The sequence below is a fragment of the Trifolium pratense genome, linkage group LG7 (genome assembly GCF_020283565.1).
Source record: "Trifolium pratense cultivar HEN17-A07 linkage group LG7, ARS_RC_1.1, whole genome shotgun sequence".
NCBI classification, from domain to species: Eukaryota; Viridiplantae; Streptophyta; class Magnoliopsida; order Fabales; family Fabaceae; genus Trifolium; species Trifolium pratense.
In genome coordinates, this window is record NC_060065.1 from 47,998,100 (window position 1) to 48,018,230 (window position 20,131).

The 20,131-nt window shown below is 32.4% G+C and overlaps 2 protein-coding genes and 1 long non-coding RNA gene across 3 annotated transcripts; 1 reads left to right on the forward strand and 2 right to left on the reverse strand.

Annotated features, from left to right (window-relative positions):
- Positions 1-1,751, reverse strand: LOC123897992 (NDR1/HIN1-like protein 1). Its single transcript, XM_045948834.1, has one exon. It carries the CDS (start codon positions 1,029-1,031, stop codon positions 402-404), a length of 630 nt encoding a protein of 209 aa, XP_045804790.1. The 5' UTR covers positions 1,032-1,751; the 3' UTR covers positions 1-401.
- A 96-nt stretch (positions 1,752-1,847) lies between these two features.
- Positions 1,848-8,754, reverse strand: LOC123897991 (serine/threonine-protein kinase Nek5-like). Its single transcript, XM_045948833.1, has 14 exons — positions 8,327-8,754; positions 8,163-8,229; positions 7,995-8,060; positions 7,092-7,138; positions 6,935-6,980; positions 6,783-6,863; positions 6,644-6,686; positions 6,500-6,549; positions 5,571-5,652; positions 5,438-5,487; positions 4,917-4,990; positions 4,506-4,557; positions 3,773-4,423; positions 1,848-3,673 (listed from the first exon to the last, which is right to left on the reverse strand). Exons 1-14 carry the CDS (start codon positions 8,422-8,424, stop codon positions 2,036-2,038), a joined length of 3,045 nt encoding a protein of 1,014 aa, XP_045804789.1. The 5' UTR covers positions 8,425-8,754; the 3' UTR covers positions 1,848-2,035.
- A 963-nt stretch (positions 8,755-9,717) lies between these two features.
- On the forward strand, positions 9,718-11,359 carry LOC123898588. Its single transcript, XR_006805350.1, has 4 exons — positions 9,718-10,000; positions 10,467-10,642; positions 10,890-10,998; positions 11,101-11,359. It is a non-coding gene; the product is annotated as an uncharacterized LOC123898588 (long non-coding RNA).
- The last annotated feature ends 8,772 nt before the right edge of the window (positions 11,360-20,131 follow it).

Consider the following 20,131-nt stretch of genomic DNA (forward strand, 5'->3'; position numbering starts at 1 on the left):
TTATCTTAAAATTTTCCTTTCTTTAAAGAAGTGGTGTCTATAATAGATTACAACATGAATGGTATCCAGAGAGCCAAGACTTAGGACAATATAAGTGCCATGGCATGGGACCAACATTATACTTATATTGTGCTAAGTCTTACTATGTCCAAATAATTCATTTTTATTTCTATAAACCTATTTGGCCTATTTAAATAAAAAAACTGGGAAAAAACAACCACCGCACAAGTACACAATCAACAAACAATATGAACACCACCACCACCACCACCACCATCATCATCATGTGCTTCAATTTCTTCGTTTTGTAACACCAGCATGTTCCATGATTATTTTATCTAACCTTATATGTAGCAAACTACATGATACTACTATTATATACAGAAGAATATTCTTCTTTCCTAACTTGCAGCTTGGCATTCCTTCCCAATACCTAGGAGCTTGCCTGTGTCCTTTATGGGAACAAATCCAACATCAAGATTACCACAATAAATGTCCAAGAACTTTTCCCTACTTGGCCAAATTCCAGCTTCAAATACAATTCTAGCCAACATTTTCACATCAAAGTTGACTATCCCTTTATTCCAATCATTAACCAAATCATGAGATAATTTGGTGGAAGAATCCCTTGAGCTAAACTTAATCTTCACATCCTTGTCACTTGACTTCTTCAAGTAGATGGGTTGCTGCACAATATCCCTGGAGAGCCCCACGGATCGATAAAACACCGAGACAGAGAAAAGGTCAACCATAATTTCTACCTTTCTGTTTGGATTTGTTATGTTTAGTTCAATCTCAAATGTGTCTTTGAGCTCCGAATCAGAGACAGTGAAGTTGGACACAGAGATTGAACTGACTCGAAAACGAGGTTCATGGGGGTCCATGACACTCCAAGCTATAGCAATGATGACAGTTAACAAAAGAAAGAGTAAAACAAATGTCCAGGTAAGTCGGCGGACTACACCGAAAGTAGAGGATTTCGGTGTCCCCGAAGAAGCATTAATGCCTGTATGAGAAGGCTGAGGCTCCATGTAGAATTTGGAACTAAGGTATGTGCTAGGGAGGTATGTTAATTTTGAACCAGAAAGAACTTTAGTATTGTCTCTCTTTAGCAAAATAACAATCTTGTAATAGAAGGTGAATTAGGCGAATGTATAGTGTTAAATTGCAAAAGGGGAAGTACGTATATTTATTTATATATGGTAATAACCATGAGGAGGTGGCAATTCTTCTGGCGTATAAATTGGTATACTTTAAAAGGTAAGAAGCAGCTTCCACGAACCATCCTAGAAATAAAGCATGAATATGAGAACTGAGAAGCCAACATTAAGGGAATCACACGTAGATACATACCTGAATAAATATATAACAGTGAATTAACAATCTGCCAATAAGAAAAGAGCATGCTTAATAAAGGTTTCTTGTGCCAAAATGTCTCTATCTTTGAAGACTACTTGTCGGTTTTGTAGAATTTATTTATGGACGGTTAATTTCATTATTTACAAAGCATTCATTCCTAATTGCTAGTTTAATTATGGTTTATGACTTTCTGTGTCATTATTATGTATGTCTTGATTTTTTCTTTCTGATGTTTAGTTTATTCCAATAAGTCATAATTCTGATTGACCATATCTAGGAAGATTGGAGAATATTGAAGTGTACATAAAAATTGTTAACTATGTATGGCATGGGGCAAGGCTCCTCCTCGTAAGTAAGCAAAATTCATTTTAGAGAGTAAAAGTAAGTAATATCAACCGTTGATATACAAATCATAGGTGTTTATAATACCAACCATGCATTGATTTTCTCACTTTAGAAGAGACAAATTTGTTGGCCAGGGCTTCTTAAACAATTGACAGTAAGTTGATGCTATTAATTTGAATGGTTATTATTTACAGTAGCACAAAGGCACTGAAACAATGGGAAAAAAATGAGAAGAAATGATAAAGCTTGTTTGTTCTCTTAATTCAAGTGGCACTTGTGTACTAATAAAGGAAAAAGAAGAATAAAAAAAACATACCAAGAATAAACCTCATTAACTACGTCCCCCACTTTCCTCAAAGATGAATCCTTTCAGACTTTTGGCCAACCAAATGGCTGTCTCCCTTGGGGAGACCTTATCTTTTCCAAAGGGCTTCAAAACAACTGCAAGTTCCTCCAATCTATTTTGCTGCAGCAAATCTGCAGACAATTCTAACAGCCCTTCAAGTGCATCAGCTCTCTGCTTGGAAGATTTAACATCCAATAATTCCTTTTCTGGCATTTCCGCTTCGGCTGTAGGAGGGTTATATTTGGTATATTTAGCGGAGTCAGGTTTTGAAACTAGTGAGTCAGGGTTTTTCACATTATGTTCCTCAACACCAGGATAGTTAGAAAAAATTGACTTCAAGCTCAAGTTTCTGATTTCCATATTATCAGTAGTACTTGAGTTAAGGCTAGTAACTTCAGAGCAATTTGAAGATTTAAGGGACAAAGGAGTTCCCGCGTTTCTCATTTCTAAATCATCCTTTACAATGTTGATAAGTTTACCAACATCTACATTTGTAACTCCCGTCTCAGTTGATTCCTTTACTGGAAGCTCACTTCCAATACGATAACTGCTATGGCGTATAACATGGATGACATCATCAAAAGCTGGGGGAAGATGGCCAGAAGCTGGCCTTTCTGTTGCTGGATTCTGTAAAATCATTCTCTTCTCGTCTTGTAAAACTTTCTGGCTTGAAATTTTAGTAGATATATTCAGAGGAGCAGTTTCAGCCACTGATGAGACTCTTTCCCTCACCATGAATTTCTCGTCACCAGTCGAGACGCACATAAACTTTGACTGGCTAACTTTACCAGGCCTACTATTTGGCAAGCTTACTGGACTAACATCACAAACAGACTTTTCTCCAGAAATAGGGAATGGATGCCTAAAAGTTTTAATTGAAGCCATTTCCTTAGAAATATCTTGAAGGTCATTGATTTCTTGTGTCACTTCGGCAGAGGGAACATCACACTCACAGGGACCAGATGTAGTTGTTTTATTTACGAGAAAGCTGTCACCAGAAGCATACATTACCTTAGGATGTTGAACTGAGTGATCCAGAGTTAAACTGGGACTTAATTTCTCACTACTAGTAATGGTATTCTGAAAAATTGGTGTAAATGGAGAGGTTTCACCATAAAAAATTTCATCAGGTTCGCTGCTATCTGGAAGTGATTCCACCTTTTCAGTGTGATTAAAACTCCCATGTTCAGGGAGTGTTGGTTCACTCAAGTCAATAAAAGTGGTTGCAAAGTCAGAAAATTCGAATCCTTGAATAGAGACGGAAGGTGAGACAGAAATGCTGTTGTCTGTTTGCATTCCTTTGGTACTCCTTTCAAAAGCCTTCAAAGGCTCTCTAGAAACATGTGCTAGATGGCCCCTAGTCAACTGATGATGGCCCATCTTTAGGTCCTGAGCTATTTTATTTGGACTTATCTGTTCTGTATCATTTGCTGCATTTCGCATATCATGTGCGGCCTGCCTTATACATCTCGGAAATGAGGGTGGTTTAAGTAGGCTTGGAGGAGTCTTTTGTTTTGGCTTGGCAGGAATTACAGCTTCTGCTACTACCTGTTTGATAGGACAAGAAGGCGACAACTTATGCCTAGGTTTATTTTTTGGTGTAGACTCTATCACCTGTAACTTCTGATATAGATTAATACAAAAAAATTGTGTCAGTGCCATAAGGATATCTTTAAAAGTAACTAATGGTAAAGTATATCATCATTTCTAATGGTAATGTACCTGATGTTTTGTAGTATGTGATCCTTCGATTCGTTTTTTACAATTAAGTGTTGCTTTTGAAGGTCCGATAGTTGGCACCTCTAAAATAGGCTTCAATCCAGTAACACCAAAATCAGGCTTCGGCAATTTAGACAATGTCTCTGTATTGATTTTCTGTATTGATATACCACCAGCCTCCATCAAACTGCCTCTCATTGGAGTACTTGTCTCTCTAACCTTTTCATGTTTTGGTGCTATCATTACATTCTTAACTGCTTTTACTTGCTTAGATCCAACATTAGAATGGTGTTCAATGTGAGTTTGCTTCCTAATCTCCTGTTTATCTGTTTTGGCATTGACATTGCTGGAGCTATTTCCTTTTCCACCTGGCATGAGAAGGTCAGACCCATTATCGTCAATTGATGTCAGGTCTACCTCGTTGATTTTGTTATCACCCTTTGGTGCTGCTTTTGCAGCGTTTCTCTCACTTGACATCAAACTACCTTTATCACTACTCCAACTATTACTGTTTTCACTTTCGGCCATGTTTTCCCGAGGAACATGGACAGAAGAAATTGGCTTTTCAGGAGAAGAGGCTGATGGAGGACAGAGAGACGAACGATATTGATGAACATAAGTCTGCAAATAAGGGTGCTTTAAGATATCGGATGCCTGTAAAATACACCAGGATAAGTACTGACGGGAAACCTGTTTTACTTGGCAAATAATGTTATTCTTTGAGAGAAAAACTTACTGATGGACGATGCTCGGGGTTTTTCCTCAGCATGCCTTTTATCAGTGTTTTCCTGTATTTGTGAGTTTACAGTTTAAGGTTTTCAGTACGCATACATGCGTAGAGAGGAAAGTCAAAACGAAAAAAGAAAATTATATGCCTCTGATTGTTCTCAACTACATGTTCACTTATGATGCTTAACGAAAACCAATGTGATTCCTAAGAGTAAACAAAATTTTAAGTTGTGCAACAAATGTAATGTGTAACTGTGCCCTAAAGTTCACCCACACAAACATGTGCATCTATACTAGTAATTTTATCTTTCTGCCATACCTACTTGACTTCAAAGGGTAATCTTAATTCAAGTGATCACTGACTTAATTAGAAAATTAATGATATTATATGCTAAGCTTAGCAAAAGTAGAAACTTACAAGGATGGAGAGTAACAGGGAGGCAAAGCACCAATAGAGGATCGATTTATCTTGCTTATCAATCCATCCATATCCTGAAACAGTACCATTCTTATCAAGAAAAAAGAACCATGATAAGTTACATTCACATACATAAATATCAATATGATAGGGTAGAGAATCACATAAAGTGTAACCAACTGAAAATATCCAGCAACTCTATTAACCAACTTACAAAACCAGCATAAATTTAGAGGTCTATCACAGATATCAGAATAGCAGCCAAAGTATAAGGTCACAATGAGGATTCTGGAAGGTGGTAGCTTGTATGATTCTGAAAGGTGGTAGCTTTGCAAAATAATGCCTTAATCTGGATAACAGCCAAATTCAATTATTCCTACTTATTCTAGTTTTATTCCTTAGACCATTTACACAAACTGATACCATATCTTTTTTGCTGCACAAAATCATAAATTTGGTAACAACACATAAAACTAATACACTAAAGATTGCAGAATATCTATATATAGAGGAAATCTTACAAAAGCTTTGAAAGCAGGGCGGTGAGCAGCCATCTCATATATACAACACCCTGAACCAAAAAAAAAAGTACTTAAACTGAAGCATAGCCAATATCAGATATTCGTCAACCAAAAAAAAGAAAAAAAAAGTTACCTAGTGACCAAATATCAGATTTTAATCCATAAGGAATATCTGTAAGCAGTTCAGGACACATGTAGTTGGGAGTTCCTACCACCTGCATACACATACTTACAACAATTAGCCATTTCCGCAACTAGTGACTTCACTTTATTATGAAATAAATGCAATAATATTTATAATATAGCTTAAAAAGATTGGGCCAGTCATATTATCAACATCCAAGTAGCTGGATATTATTAAAGGTTGGATTCGATCCATACAAATATGAGAAATAATGAAAACAAAAAGTACATTACAACATAATCTACTATCAGAATCAGATCCAATTAGAAACTAGAAAATTCTTATCACTAAATGAATAATAACCATATTGGTCTTTCCCTATCGACTTTGACATAAGGAAGCTAACTTATTCCACTCAATTTCTACATCCATTTTTTTGAGAGAAACTTGCCCTATCAACTTCCCGTTCATAACCATAATATTATTGGATATTTGAGAGAAACAAATAAGAAAAGCTTGCCGACGGCATCAGCAATTAAGAGAAAGAGAATGGTACATGACTTAATATTTCTATATGGCTACAGATCAACACCATCTTTCCAACTATAGAATATTCTCCATACCATAGACACAAGTTATAGGTACCAAATATCATCCTTATAAATTAACATACACCTAGCATCAATATGGAACTTAGACACTTTTAAGTGTGATCAACCTAAATCAGAAAAAAAATATTCACAGGATAACATAAACAAATTTAAAATAAAAGAAAAAGTGGAAGCATTTGAAAAGCAGAAGTAAGTTATTTTATGGATATCAAGGCTATTGTATTAGTCTTTCTGATCAGCTACAATAAATAGGCTAGCACGTTTATAGAAGAAGCAACAAGCTTAACAACAACAAAACAATCAACCAGTTCCCAATTTCACACCTACCGAAGAAGTCAAATCATCTGCTTTTAGTGTCTTAGCAAGTCCAAAATCCCCTATATAAGTATCAGGAAATTACAGACAAATTAAGGATGACCAATTAATCAATCATCTATCTCCAATGTAATATAAAAAGGTATATGAACTCACCTAGGCGAACATCTTGATCTTTTGTAAGAAAGATGTTAGAACACTGTCAGCAGAATTTGACAAAAGTTAACTTGGTACATTTTCAATTGGAATTTAGAAAGAATAAAAGGCCGTGTAGGATTTTTCATTGATGTAATACCTTTAGGTCACGGTGTAAAACAAAATTTGAATGCAGGTATTCTACTGCCAACAGTAATTGAGTAACCCATTTGCAGATTTTCTGAGCAATGCAAAATATTTAAGCAAAAATTCAAAATTTTAAAAAGTTAAAATCTAAACAAGAATATATACCTCCTCAGGAAAGTAAACCCCATTAGATTTTTTCATCAATGCTGCCCTGAAAAAATTTGAAGAGGAAACAAACACAACAAATTTTAAGCAATAAGGTTTTTGAGCTCACAAACTTTTACTTGACACTCAGCGTAGAAGTATTATTAGTAAGACTCACATGTCTCCACCTTCACAGTATCCAGTAACAATGCAGACATAGCAACCCTACAATACAAGTAAAACAATCACAAACTTAGATGAAAAGGAACCAAACAATCACAAACTTACCATACAACTATCTCTAGTCTCTAGTTTACAATAGAGAGAGCACAACACTGAAAACAACAAATTGTTGAAGTGTGTTAGAACAAGCTAATGATACAAGTGATTTTGATTATCTTGAATTAAATTGATTAGATTAAAACCGAGTTTGAAGGGATGTAAATTATGTTTCAATTTTACCATGAAATATATAAAATTTAGCACAAACTTTTTAATTCAATGCAATAAATTTTTTTATCACTCTTAATCAAACTGAAATTTGGAACCAAACACTTGTGTGTTTACTAAAAATGCATCGAGTTTACTAATGTTTATGATAAAATGAACTTTATTTACTAAATTATTCTTTTTTTTTTACCAATACTAAATTATTCTTATTACTAATACAATGGTTATTTGTGTTCTGTGGATGTGGTAGATTGAGATATTGGACAAAATTAATCAATAATGCATTGGAATTTAAAATCTCTAAAGCTTAATTCAATTGACAATGTCAATATTTTTAGGTTGGACACCTTCGCCAGAGTTCGAACGCGAAACTTTGCAGTCATATGCATGAATTTTAGTTGGTATTTACAACTTTGTCTTCGGACCAAAGAAATTTTAAAATGAAAAATAGTGAAACAAGCAGATAGTATTAGCTATGTTCCTCATTTCAAATTACCACTAAATATAGACCTAAATCCATTTTTAGATATCTAATGTGAAAACAAAATGTCAAACACTTTTCACAATCCAATGTGAAAAACAAACACACACAAACAAACTCAAGCCACTAGTCACTAGTGTTGTAACTCACCTTCTCAACCCAAGCCTCCTTGAATTCAACAATGTAAGGGTGCTTAATTCGAGCAATAAGAGCCATCTACAAACAATTCCCAAAATCAACTACTCAAATTCAAATCAACAAGCAATAAACAAGATTAAACAATGATCCACAAAGCAAAAACCAAACTACTTCTTCTACCTCTTGATGTGCAGATCTTCTACAGCGTTCCGTTTGCCGCGCAAGCCTAATTTTCTTCAACACATATCTACAACAACAAATAAACACAAAGCAAAGCTTCAATTCTCAAATTCTTCTGAATCAATTCAAAACCAAAATCACAACACAAAACGCAAATGCAGTACCTCTTCTTCTCCACTTTGTGATTAACAAGAATTGCAGCACCAAATGCACCACGACCGATCTGTTCCATGATCTCATACTGATCCATCTTAGAAACCATTGCAATTTTGCAAATGCAAAATCGATTCACCAAAACACGAAAATGTGTATAACAATAGCAATTTGAACTTCTTCACTGTAAACGAAAATTCAATTCAATTTCATAACCGTTTGAGAAATGAATGAACGTTTTGGGTTTTTGTTAATGCTGTTTTGCATGCTTTGGTTATACTCAACTGTTTGTTCACACTCGGCAATAATTATAATTAAAAGAATTAATTGTATCAATTATTACTATTAAGGTAAAAGTGATATCTTATGCAGTAATTGCGATGATTACGGTTTATTTTAGTTACTTAAAGTTGAACTAGGAGAAGAAGAAGTGGGTTTTTCTCTCTATCATGAGATGAAGAAAGTAAAGAGGGAGCCGGTTAGGGGCATACACAGACAGCTGGTATTCCAACTACTTCCCAGCCCCACCTTTCAATTTTCGGTCTTGTATTCAACTTTTCTTTCATTTACTTGAATTTAATTGGTCAATGAGATTTCCATTGTTCCGAAGAATTTGAGTTTGAATTTTTACGGTAATAATTTTGACTAGATTTTACTAGATTTTATTTATTTCGTGATTAAACTCTCAATTAGCAAACTCGCTTGTGTAAGGGTTAAAAACCAAAAAAAAAAACAAAACTTTATTTATTTATTAATAGAAAGTTCTCCCAAAAAGTTGACGAGAGCATAAGATAGAGCCCTCAAAAAGTTCCTTTATTGAAACTCTTACCAAGGGAAATGGATTAACAACACTCGATTTCAATGTATTGACGTCGTCTGATTAAGTCAGATGATTTAGATTTAAAAGTAATTTTACTCTTTTATAAACATTAAAATTTTCAATTTTAATCGAACAATCTTAATTTTATTGAATGCATATAGTCATGGGTGTTGACTGCATCCAATCTAGGTCCCATATTTAGCTCTAAAATTTTAGACTTCGATAGAGCTTGGTCCTCTCAATGCAAAATCACTATCATTGCAGCTTTGGTTAATCTTATCAACTTTATTTGGTTTGCTCGTAACACTAGTACAAATATGACATATTACACAAGTAGTTTACATCTGACGAGCATATGTCAGATGTAAAACGCTATATGGAGTAGCATTTACATCTGGTAGTAATATCCACTGAAGGGAAAAATATATAGACATAACTTGTTACATCTGGTTCTAATATCACCAGAAATAAAACTGAACGCGGTGGCAATATTGTAATTATGACGAAAATTATCTAAAATAAATATATATCTGGCCATATATAGAGTCAGATGTAAAACGTCATGTTGAGTAAAAAAAAAAACAAATTTTTTGGAACCAAACAAGTGACTTAACACTCACACGATTGAGACACTCTCGCCAACTTCAAACCCTCAAGAACAACAGGGAAGGTCACACGATTTTACCAAACCCTCAAGAACAACAAACCCTCAATTCCTCTCTCGATTCGAAACTCACTCAATCACGACAATCCCTCACTCTCACTCGTCCTCTCTCACTCGTTCTCTCAATTTCGTCATCTCTCTCGCGAACCCTAGGTCCCAAATCGAAGTTCAGTGAAACAAATTGAAGCTCGTCTCAGATCGGTAAGTTCGGCTTATGAACGGCTTGCCTTGGATTTGCTTATTGTTGATCCTATGTCGGATTTGGTGGCTTCGGTTTTTGAGAAGATTTGGTTGAGTCCGGCGCCTTCAAAAATTATCGCGTTCTTCTGGCAGCTCTTGAATTTGCGTTGTTATGTTATGCCTTTTTAGATTTTTCAAATTCAATTTGTTCACTCTTTTTAGTAACTTTTCAATTGCTTCAATTATAGTAATAGTTTTTATTTCAATTAGGTTTTAGTACTCAAATTCTACAATTCACTGTATAGTATTGAAAGCATGTCTTTTCAATCAAGGGGATTTATTCTAGGGTTCTACCGTTTTTGGATTTATACTACAATATGGGTTTCATGGTTCTCCCTTCAGTTACTTTGTTTTTTTTTTGTTTTTTTTTTTGGTGCAAACTGTTGAACAAAATTAAACGTGTGTTTTGTATTTATGTGTTAAACAGAGAGAGTTTGTATGAAGACGAGGAGTCTGATCCGCACCAAAGGCAACTTGCCGCACTACTTTTATCAAAGGTCTTCTGTTACTTGGGTGAGCTGAATGACTCACTATCCTATGCCCTTGGAGCTGGTCCTCTGTTCGATGTTTCAGAGGATTCCGACTTTGTCTATACTCTTCTAGGTGAGTGAGAATTGTTATTTGCTTTTATTCTATTTCATTTAAAGTCGTCGTATACAGATCTTGCAACTGGACTGCACTGCTAATATTTGTCCTGTTGGGTATTACTTGTTAGTGGTTTTATTCTTTTCAGTATAATAATCAACTGCAAAACAATGTCACTTTTATATTAATTAATTTTGTTCTACAATGAATTCATGATATGTTCCACTTGACATTTTATAAAATCTTCTCATACTTTCATCTAAAGCTATAGATAAATATGCTAGTTTCAAGTCTAAGGCGGCAGCAGAGTCAAATGATGAATCTACCAAAGTGGACCCTAGACCGGAAGCAATCGTGGAGAGGCTGTTCGATAAGTACGTATAAGCCACCGTACTTATTCTTGTGTTTTTTGTATCCAATTGTCTCTTCTTAACACTTTGAGTTTACTCATTATTTGTTGCTTTTCCTCAATTCAGGTGTATAGTGGATGGAAAATACCAACAAGCTATGGGAACTGCTATTGAATGCAGGAGATTGCGCCTTGTTTACTATACGAATGGCAGCAGGAACCGTGTTATTGTTTCCGGCGGTGATTTGTTTGTCGTGCGCTGCTGGGTTTTTTCTGGAGTTGTTTGTTGTTTTCCTGCTGCTTTTAGTTTTCTGGTGTGTTTATAGTGTTTGCGCTGCTTTCTGTTTTTGCTGTAAGGGGTTTTGGTTTTAGGTGGCTTCTCCTTGTGAGATTTTGTTTTGTTATCAGGTTTTAACCTATTTTCCTCCTTGTTTACTTCTTGTACCTAAGGTGGTTTAATGAATATGCTGTTTCTAAAAAAAATAAAAAATAAAATATGATGTTGAGTTATGAAATATTAAAATACTGTTGCTGAATGTTCTCTGATTGTGCTCTTTATTAACTCACTCGTATTCAAATGTCTTGTTAGGTTTTCAATGAGATCAGTTCTTGCCCATAGGAAGGAGAAGAAAGGATTTCAGCAGCTAGGATCAAAGAAAGAATTCATCAAAACTTAAGGTTAGGGGAAGACTTGTGTTTAATAATTGGGTGAATTAGATTAGGTTTTATGCTGTCTTTAATTCTTCCTTTTGATTTCTGTTTGTGATTCTGATCATTGATTTTGTACTTCGGAGTGCAATTTCTTTTTGCCTTGATCTGCTATAATTTGTGCATTTACATTCTGCAACTTTGCTTTGGGATATTGGTTTATGCATTCATGTTTTGAGCGTGTATATTTTCAATTGAAAATTGGAAAGAAAATCAGAGTTTCTAATTCAGAGATTAAAACCATAAATTATTTGGGACTGTTTTGGGATTTTTGGAACTTAAAATTGAAACTTTAATCTCACCTTTTTAATTGATATGGCTGAGGTTTGCTTGTCCCCTGTTTAGTATATATAGGAGGGAAATACAGGATTATCAAAAGATATATAAGAAAGTACTCTTATTTGATTAACTAGTAAGTCATTGATGAGTAAGAGCTTATATTCAGGTACAATCAGGTAGGTCATAGACTTATAAGAGATACAAACTAAATATAAGACATAAAGAAAATAATAAAAAGGTATTGTTATTACATTACTGGTGGCGTGAATGTCTATTTAATCCTTGAGTGGTGTCCTAAATGGGTTACTTTTGAGAAGATGATGATCTATGAAGTTTGTGAAGGGGAGTTGGTCATCTAATGTACATAATAACTCGTTACTGACATAGAGAGGAATGTGGTCATCTAATGTTCTAGAACCATATAATGTACATAATATATTTACAACCTATCTCCTTGGTTGTAATGACTGTGGATATTATGTAATGAAGAACATGCTTGACATTGTCACCGCTAGTATTACAAAGAATTGGATGGAGGTATTTTTTTTCTTCTTCTTGATTGGCAAATTGATGTAGTTTCCTGCATTCTGTGTAGTTTCCTAGCTGTGTAGGACTTCCTTCCACAATTAGAAATTCTTGTAGTTTCCTAGCTGTGTTTCTTGTTGTAGTTAGCTGTGTTTCCTGTCCTGTTTCCTAGCTGCATTAGTTGTTGTAGTTTCCTAGCTGTGTTTTGTATTTGGAATTATAATGGCATCATTTTAATCCTAGCCTTCTCACTTCTCATATGCTTCATTCTTGATCATGTATATGTATTGTAGGTGTTCGATGATCCCACGTCATTAACCGAGGAGGAGATGTATGAATTGCGAAACAACTGGGCTACTTGTTTTCTATGGTCATCGCTAATACATCCATGTCAGGTAACGGAACTTGTAAGCATGGCTGTCTTCGAGAATTTAGAGGTCCTGGGAGAATAATAAAAATGGCCCCCCCTTATAAAAAAACATAATTTTTTTTTAAAAGAAAGAACATAATAATATATTTAAATTGTAAACAATTTTCAATAACATCAAGAGTAATCGTTCATTCTTGTGACTAATAAAAAAAGGTCATATTGTAGCATTTTTTAAAACAATTTCATCAACCAAGTCTTCATATTGTATATTCTCCAACAAGTTATCCTCAATTGCTATCAATGTTAACCCATTAAAATGTAAATAATAACATCAATAGTATAAAAAAATAGTTATATATATTTTATTTTTTTTGGTAATAAAATACATTTTTAAGTTAATATCAATAAAAATTGATAGTATTTTTAATAAAAGTTAATTTTATAAATATAGTTTTTTTTAATAAGTAAAGTATAGATATTATGATTAAAATTCGATCAATAATTGACTCAATGATCATTAATTCAGTCTATGTTTAATTGTGTTTAACATCATTTTTTTAAACCTTTTGATCTCTTAAATTGTTTTTGAAAAATCTGTCAAAAAGTTGAAAAAATGGTGAAGGGGGGAGTTGAACTCACACCCCTTACCTCTCAAAAGAAACTTGCAATCACGGGATAATTGATCGATACTTGTTCAATATAAACTATAAATAATATTAAATTAAAATTGACTATATTTATTATGAATAGTTCTCTTAAAATTAAAAAAATTGTCTCATGCAAGACTCAAACTTGCCACCCCATGATACTGAAATGTTAGGAGCAATGCGAGGACCACTCAACCAATGGACATTTCATGAAGTACATTGTCCGACAAAAAACTACTTATCCAATATTTTAAATGATGTGCTTCAAAAAATATTTTGAGGCCCCAATATTTTGGAGGTCCTGGGCTGGGGCCTGGTTGCCCTGACCCAAAATCGGGTCCGCTTGTAAGTCTTCTTCCAATTCTATTAGGAACTTTAAATTTCTTAAGATGTTCAAACTAGATATTCAATATCATAAATGCTCCAGTGACTAAGAAAGTTATTTGGAACCCTGCTTTGTTTAATTGGACCAAATATAATACAGACGGAGCTTTTAGAGGCAATCCTGGCTTGTCTTCATGTGTTGGTATTTTTAGAAATCATGAAGCTGATGTTTTATGTTGTTTTGTTGAGTCTCTGAGCATTATCTCTTCCTATTTTGCTGAACTTTGTGGTGTTATGAGGGCTATTGAATTGGCTCATCAAAGAAACTTATACCAATCTCTGGATATAAACAGACTCGATCTTGGTAGTGTTAGCTTTCAAAAATTATGGAAAACAGAAAGTTACTTGGTCTTTAAGAAATAGATGGAAAAATGTCCAGGTGCTTCTTAGAGAGATGAATTGCATAGTCACACATACTTATAGAGAAGGGAATGAAGTGACAAATATGCTTGCTAATCATGGTCTTTCCTTAGACGCTTTTTGTTTTTGGCAAGAAACTCCTTTGTTCATTATTTGGATCCTCTTCAGTATTTTTCCTCATGTTTTCTCTTATTTTTCTTAATCCAAGAGTTGATTTTCTCTCATTTCTATTCTTTGTGATTTACTAACTCTTCGATTAAGAAAAAAGAAGAAAACATGGAAAAAATTAGAGAAGATCCAAAACCAAATTGTTGTGTGAAAAACAAGCTAGGAATATCTAGCTTTAGATTTTCTACTTGATGGAGTTTAAGCCTATCACCACTCCTATGTATTATATCTCTTTTAATATATTTCTTTTTTTTTTATTTTTGGAAAAGGCTAACGAGTGCCTTTGGGACACTACATATTTTCGGTCTTTTTTTAAGCTCATTAAATAATTAGTATATCTGGTCTATAGACCTAATCAATACATCAAATATTTAATGAACCTAAAAAATAAATTATTTTTTATAAAAAGGATTGTGGGAAGTATTTAAGGACAGTAGGGGCTAGTTAGCATGACCCTGTTATGTTAGGGTATGATAACATGTGTCAGGAATAGTAACTATTTATTATAAAAATTAAAATTTAAACTTTTGAAAAATTAAATGCATATTTATAAGATAAAATTTTAACATTTGGTACTTTAAGATGTATCTTTGACCAGGAACGGAGCCAGAAATTGAACTTAGGGGGGACCGAGTATAACATATACAAAAATTTATAAAATAAATCTAAAGTTAATATTTGTGAATCTATATTTTATGGGTCATTTTATTAAGTCGGATTTTGTGGCTCCTCTATTTTTATATTTATTGTAATTTTGGTCTAAATTCATGCATTGTACCATAAAATTTGTGATTTTTTACATAAAAATTGTGAATTTTAATCTCAAAAGACAGTTTTTTTTTTTTTTTTTACAGTTCAACAGACATATTTTGTTGTCAAATTCAATATTGCAACAATAAATCAATTTTTTTTTACAAAAAGAAATATCATTTTTAGTTGAAAAAACATTTCAAATTTACAACAAATTTGTAAATAGTGCCTAGAAAGTTGAAATAAAAAGGGGACCAATTTTGTGGGTTTAATAAAATAGGAAGAAAATAAGGGAAATTACACCAATAATATAATAAAATACTAGTATAAATAATTTTTTTTTTTTAAAAAAAGAGGGGGGACTGTGGTCTGTGACTCTCTGCTGGTCCCCCTACTAGCTTTGTCCCTGTTTAAGACACATGTTAATATTCATTTTTTATTTTTTGACTTACTCTCTTGAGGTCTCATTTTACCTCACAAAAATGAGTCCAAATCTCCGCCATTTGTTTCTATCTTTGTCCTTCTGTAATTTGCGCATGTCTCTCTAAAATTTTTATAGAGAAGATCAAAAGAAAAAAGGAGAATATCCAAACTTCTTTGCAACTTTCGCCTAATAAAATGAAGCTTCTTTCTTTCTTCATTATTTTGTAAATAATTTAATCTCCAACCGAAAAAAATTAATTAATTGAATGAAGTGATTAATTAATTCTCTTTAAAAATGAATTATATAGAAAAATCCAAACTTAGTATTTAGGTAGAACAATTATTTTTCGATAGCTAACAATTTTGTTTTTTATATATTACAACTGAATTTAGAGAAATATAATTATTTTTTACTGCAGGCGCATCTTCAGCCAGCCGATAAAATCTCTCTTTACAAAGCAAAAAATACCAAAAGAATCACATCAATCCTTTTCACATTTTTCCTACGAGATGACTTCATGCTGTCATATTTTGGACGGAGACAGTAAATTTCAAACCAAAAAAGTGAAATAATCCATAATTTCCATAGCCATAATTTCTATCAAGTCGACTTATTCAGAATGGTACAACCAATTATGACTACTTTTACCTTAAACTCCTTATCCAAGTACATGTATGTAGGTAACGAAATAGTAAGTCTAAACAGAGATAGATAGACTCATAGTTACATGTGAAGCTCATATACTCCAAAAACGACGGTGAAGTATCATGTTCAATACGTATTCGATATCGATATTCGTCCGATATTTTCCGATACACGTGTCAAAGAAGTATAGGAAATTAATATTATTATTTTTTAAAAAAATATAACTGATACGTGTCGGATACATCTCTGATACGCGTAACAGAAAAATATCAGAAAATTAATACTCTTTGATAATGAAAACGTAGGAAAAGAGACTGATACAATTCGTAATTTTTCTTTTTATCAGGACTTGAACTCTGGATCTCAAACTCCTTAACCATTAACTCAACTAGCTTAACTAGCTGAGTTACTCATCTCACTCCCCTTTTTGGGTAGTACTTAACTTAATATATGTAATTCTCACTTGTTTTCTCAATTTGAGTAATTTGAATATTAATTTTTTTATCATTATCGATTTTAGTTATGTTTATATATTGTGCATTTATATATATATATATATATATATATATATATATATATATATATATATATATATATATATATATATATATATATATAAAATTTAAAATTTGATTTTTAAATAAAGTATCGCGGCCGTATCGTATCGAGAATTTTGAAAAAAATTCTGTATCGGTGTCGTATCGTATCGGTATTGTGTCACGTATCGGGGTTTCATTTGATTTTTTATAGGGTTAAAAAAAAAATTAGTCTCTAAAAAATTATTGAATTCTATTTTGTGTTTGTATAAAAAAAACAAAAAAGAAGACATCTTTTGATCCTATAAAATTATTATATATGGAGTTTTAATTTATGTTGTTAAATTAATGTGTATTTTTGAATAATTATTTAACATGTATAAATTATTATCTTTATCTTTCAAAATTTTAAAAAATCAAATTTAATTTTTCACGTTTTAATAAATTAGAGAGTTTATTTTAAAAAAATAGTATTTTAAACACACCTAGAAAAATTAATTAAAAAATTTAACAATAATTAAATAATTTTTAAAATTTTGAAAAATAGCAGACTATAATCGAATGCATAAAAATTTTGTTGGGATGAACTCATGTCACTTTTTTTATAGGAATCAAAAACAAAATTTAGTAATTTTGTAGGGAAAAAAATTTAACCTTTTTATATTAATTTTAACAAAAATAAAAATTGAATTGAATTAAGAAATAATAAAAATATTTTTCTTGTAACCAACATGGGTTGTCTTGGTGGTGAAAGTTTGAGACCTTGAATTTACTCCTCTTAAAGTTTGAGTTCTTCCTGTTTTTCGTGTTGGACTAATCCATAAAAAACGAAGTTTTAACTATATGTGAATACACTGTCCATCTTTGTAAACGAGGTCTCGAATTCGAGCCGCGATTTTTTAAAAATGTGAATACACTATCCTTTTACCATAAGCAAGTTCTACCATACACAAGTGCATCATATGGTGTATGGTGCACAAGTCATCGTTTCCATTATAACAAATATGAATTTTACAAAATCCACAATAATTTGATCGAAAGTTTATATCATATAGATCATCCATAATTTTTTTAGAAAAAATTGAAAATCGGTTGAAATGTTATTGTGACCCGTCAAAATTAACGGTTTATGAATTTTTATTAAATACCGTTAATATCCGTCAAAGTTTAGGTGCTTACCGGAACAGTTTGTTTGAAGAGTGCACAACATTCACCAGAAAAGTTAAAAAATGAAAAAGTAAAAAAAAAGAAAGTAAAATAAGGATAAAATGGTAATATTTTTAAATATATATGTTGGTGTAAAGGGTTAAATGTAGGGGTAAAAAAAAAATTTCCACGATCATGTCATGGCCGGCCCGACACATTCCTAGGCCCCGGACAAATTACAAAAAGAGGCCCTTTAAAGATAAAAAAAGTAATAAAGATCAAATGTTTTTTATTTAAAAAACACTTTTTTTAAAAAAAAAAATAGTTATTTTTATTTAAAATGTAAATAACATCAATAATAAATAATATAAAAAATAATTATATTTTAATCGATGGTAATAAAATACACCTTCAAATTAATATCATTAAAAATTAATAGTATTTTTAATAAAAGTTGTAACTTAATTCTAGAAATGTAGTTTTTTTTTAAAAAAAAGAGAGTAAAGTATAGATATTTTGATTAAAAGTATATGATTGAAATTCTTTAATAAATTTGATTCAATAATTGAGTATATATTTTGTTGTAATGGGTTCAACATCATTGAGAAAATTATTGAATCAAATTTATTAAAGAATTTTAATCATATATTTTTAATCAAAATATCTATACTTTATTTTTTTTTAAAAAAAATTATATTTCTAGAATTAAGTTACAACTTTTATTAAAACTACTATTAATTTTTAATGATATTAATTTGAAGGTGTATTTTATTACCATCGATTAAAATATAACTATTTTTTATATTATTGATGTTATTTATATTTTAAATAAAAATTACTCTTTTTGCATTTTAAATAAAAATTATTTGAACTTTATTAATTTTTTTAATCTTTAAAGGACCTCTAATTTGTCCGGGACCTCGAAATGTGCCGGGCCAGCCTGTTGAAGATGATCCTTTCAAACCAGACAACATCTGTAACACACATCATCACAAAGTCTAATTTTAGAAAGTTTTAAATTGCGGACCGCATCACCTGATGCGGTCCAATCTCATTAAGACTTTTTACATTAGCATCACCTGGAAAACAATGTTTTAAATTGCGGATTGCATCACTTGATGCGGCCGCAATATTGCGGATGCGGATGACAGCGCAACCGCATCAAATCACAAATGCGGTGTGAACTTAAATCACACGCGATGCCAAAACGAAACCGCAACGCATCGACGTTTTGACAGCAACAGGTAGAAATTTGGAATCTCGATGAACATTTGAAGAAAAGAAGAAGATGAAACACACTGAACCACTGAATTTTCACTCATATTGTTTTGGGTTGGGTTTGGAAGTTTGGTTTTTGTGCTGGGTTTGGTTAAATTGCCATTGTGGTAGAGATAACTATAAATAAAAGATATATAAGAAATTACAATAATTATAGTTTTTATTATGTGTTTGTGCGGATAGAAATTTATTTCACACCGCAACAGTCGCAATCTGCGTTGCAGCAACCGCAATGGCCGCAACCACAACACCGGCAATCCCAACCGCAGAGAGAGAGAGAGATGTGAAATTATTTTCAATTTCTTTAAAAAAAATTATAAATGATCTATATTATATAAATTTTCAATCCAACAATGAATTTTATAAAATTCGTATTCGTTATAGTTTTTTACGATTTATGCACCATGGAAGACTTAGTCTTCCATGTTAGAACTCACCATGTAAGAGTTCCATCAGAATTCACGGCAAAGGTGCGGCGGTGATGAATAAAAACGACGAATGGAAGACACAGAGAAAGAGAGATGTAGAGGTAACAGAGGGATGCGATTTGAAGATGGAGATACAGAGAAAGAAAATTGAAAGGTAGAAGAAGAAAGAGTGTATATCGTTCATATGAGAAGAGAAGGAATCTTTAAGTTCTACTCTTAACCGTTTGATTATTTATTTTCCATGTGTCAGTTACAAATCTCAAACAATCAAGAGCAGTAATTGTGTGATGCAGTTTTGATGTGTAATCTAAATCTTTCATTGATGCTATTTTATTTTGTATTAACCCCCTGATTTCCATTGAAATGGAATACCGATAATCCAGAGTTCGGCCGCGAGATAAATAAAGTTTGACAAAAAAATTCCATCAAAAATAAAATTCGAATTCTCACAAATAATTTGTCATCAAGGGTGGGCAGCGGGTCTGGTAGGACAGGTTCAGGCCCAAAAAC

Bases quoted from the DNA above. Each gene is read 5' to 3' on its own strand.
- LOC123897992 (XM_045948834.1), bottom strand. From the start codon at position 1,031: ATGGAGCCTCAGCCTTCTCATACAGGCATTAATGCTTCTTCGGGGACA.
- LOC123897991 (XM_045948833.1), bottom strand. From the start codon at position 8,424: ATGGTTTCTAAGATGGATCAGTATGAGATCATGGAACAGATCGGTCGT. The intron at 4,991-5,437 runs GTAAGATTTCCT...GTACTGTTTCAG, and splicing joins GCCCTGCTTTCAAAGCTTTT to GATATGGATGGATTGATAAG. The intron at 4,424-4,505 runs GTAAGTTTTTCT...TGTATTTTACAG, and splicing joins ACCCCGAGCATCGTCCATCA to GCATCCGATATCTTAAAGCA.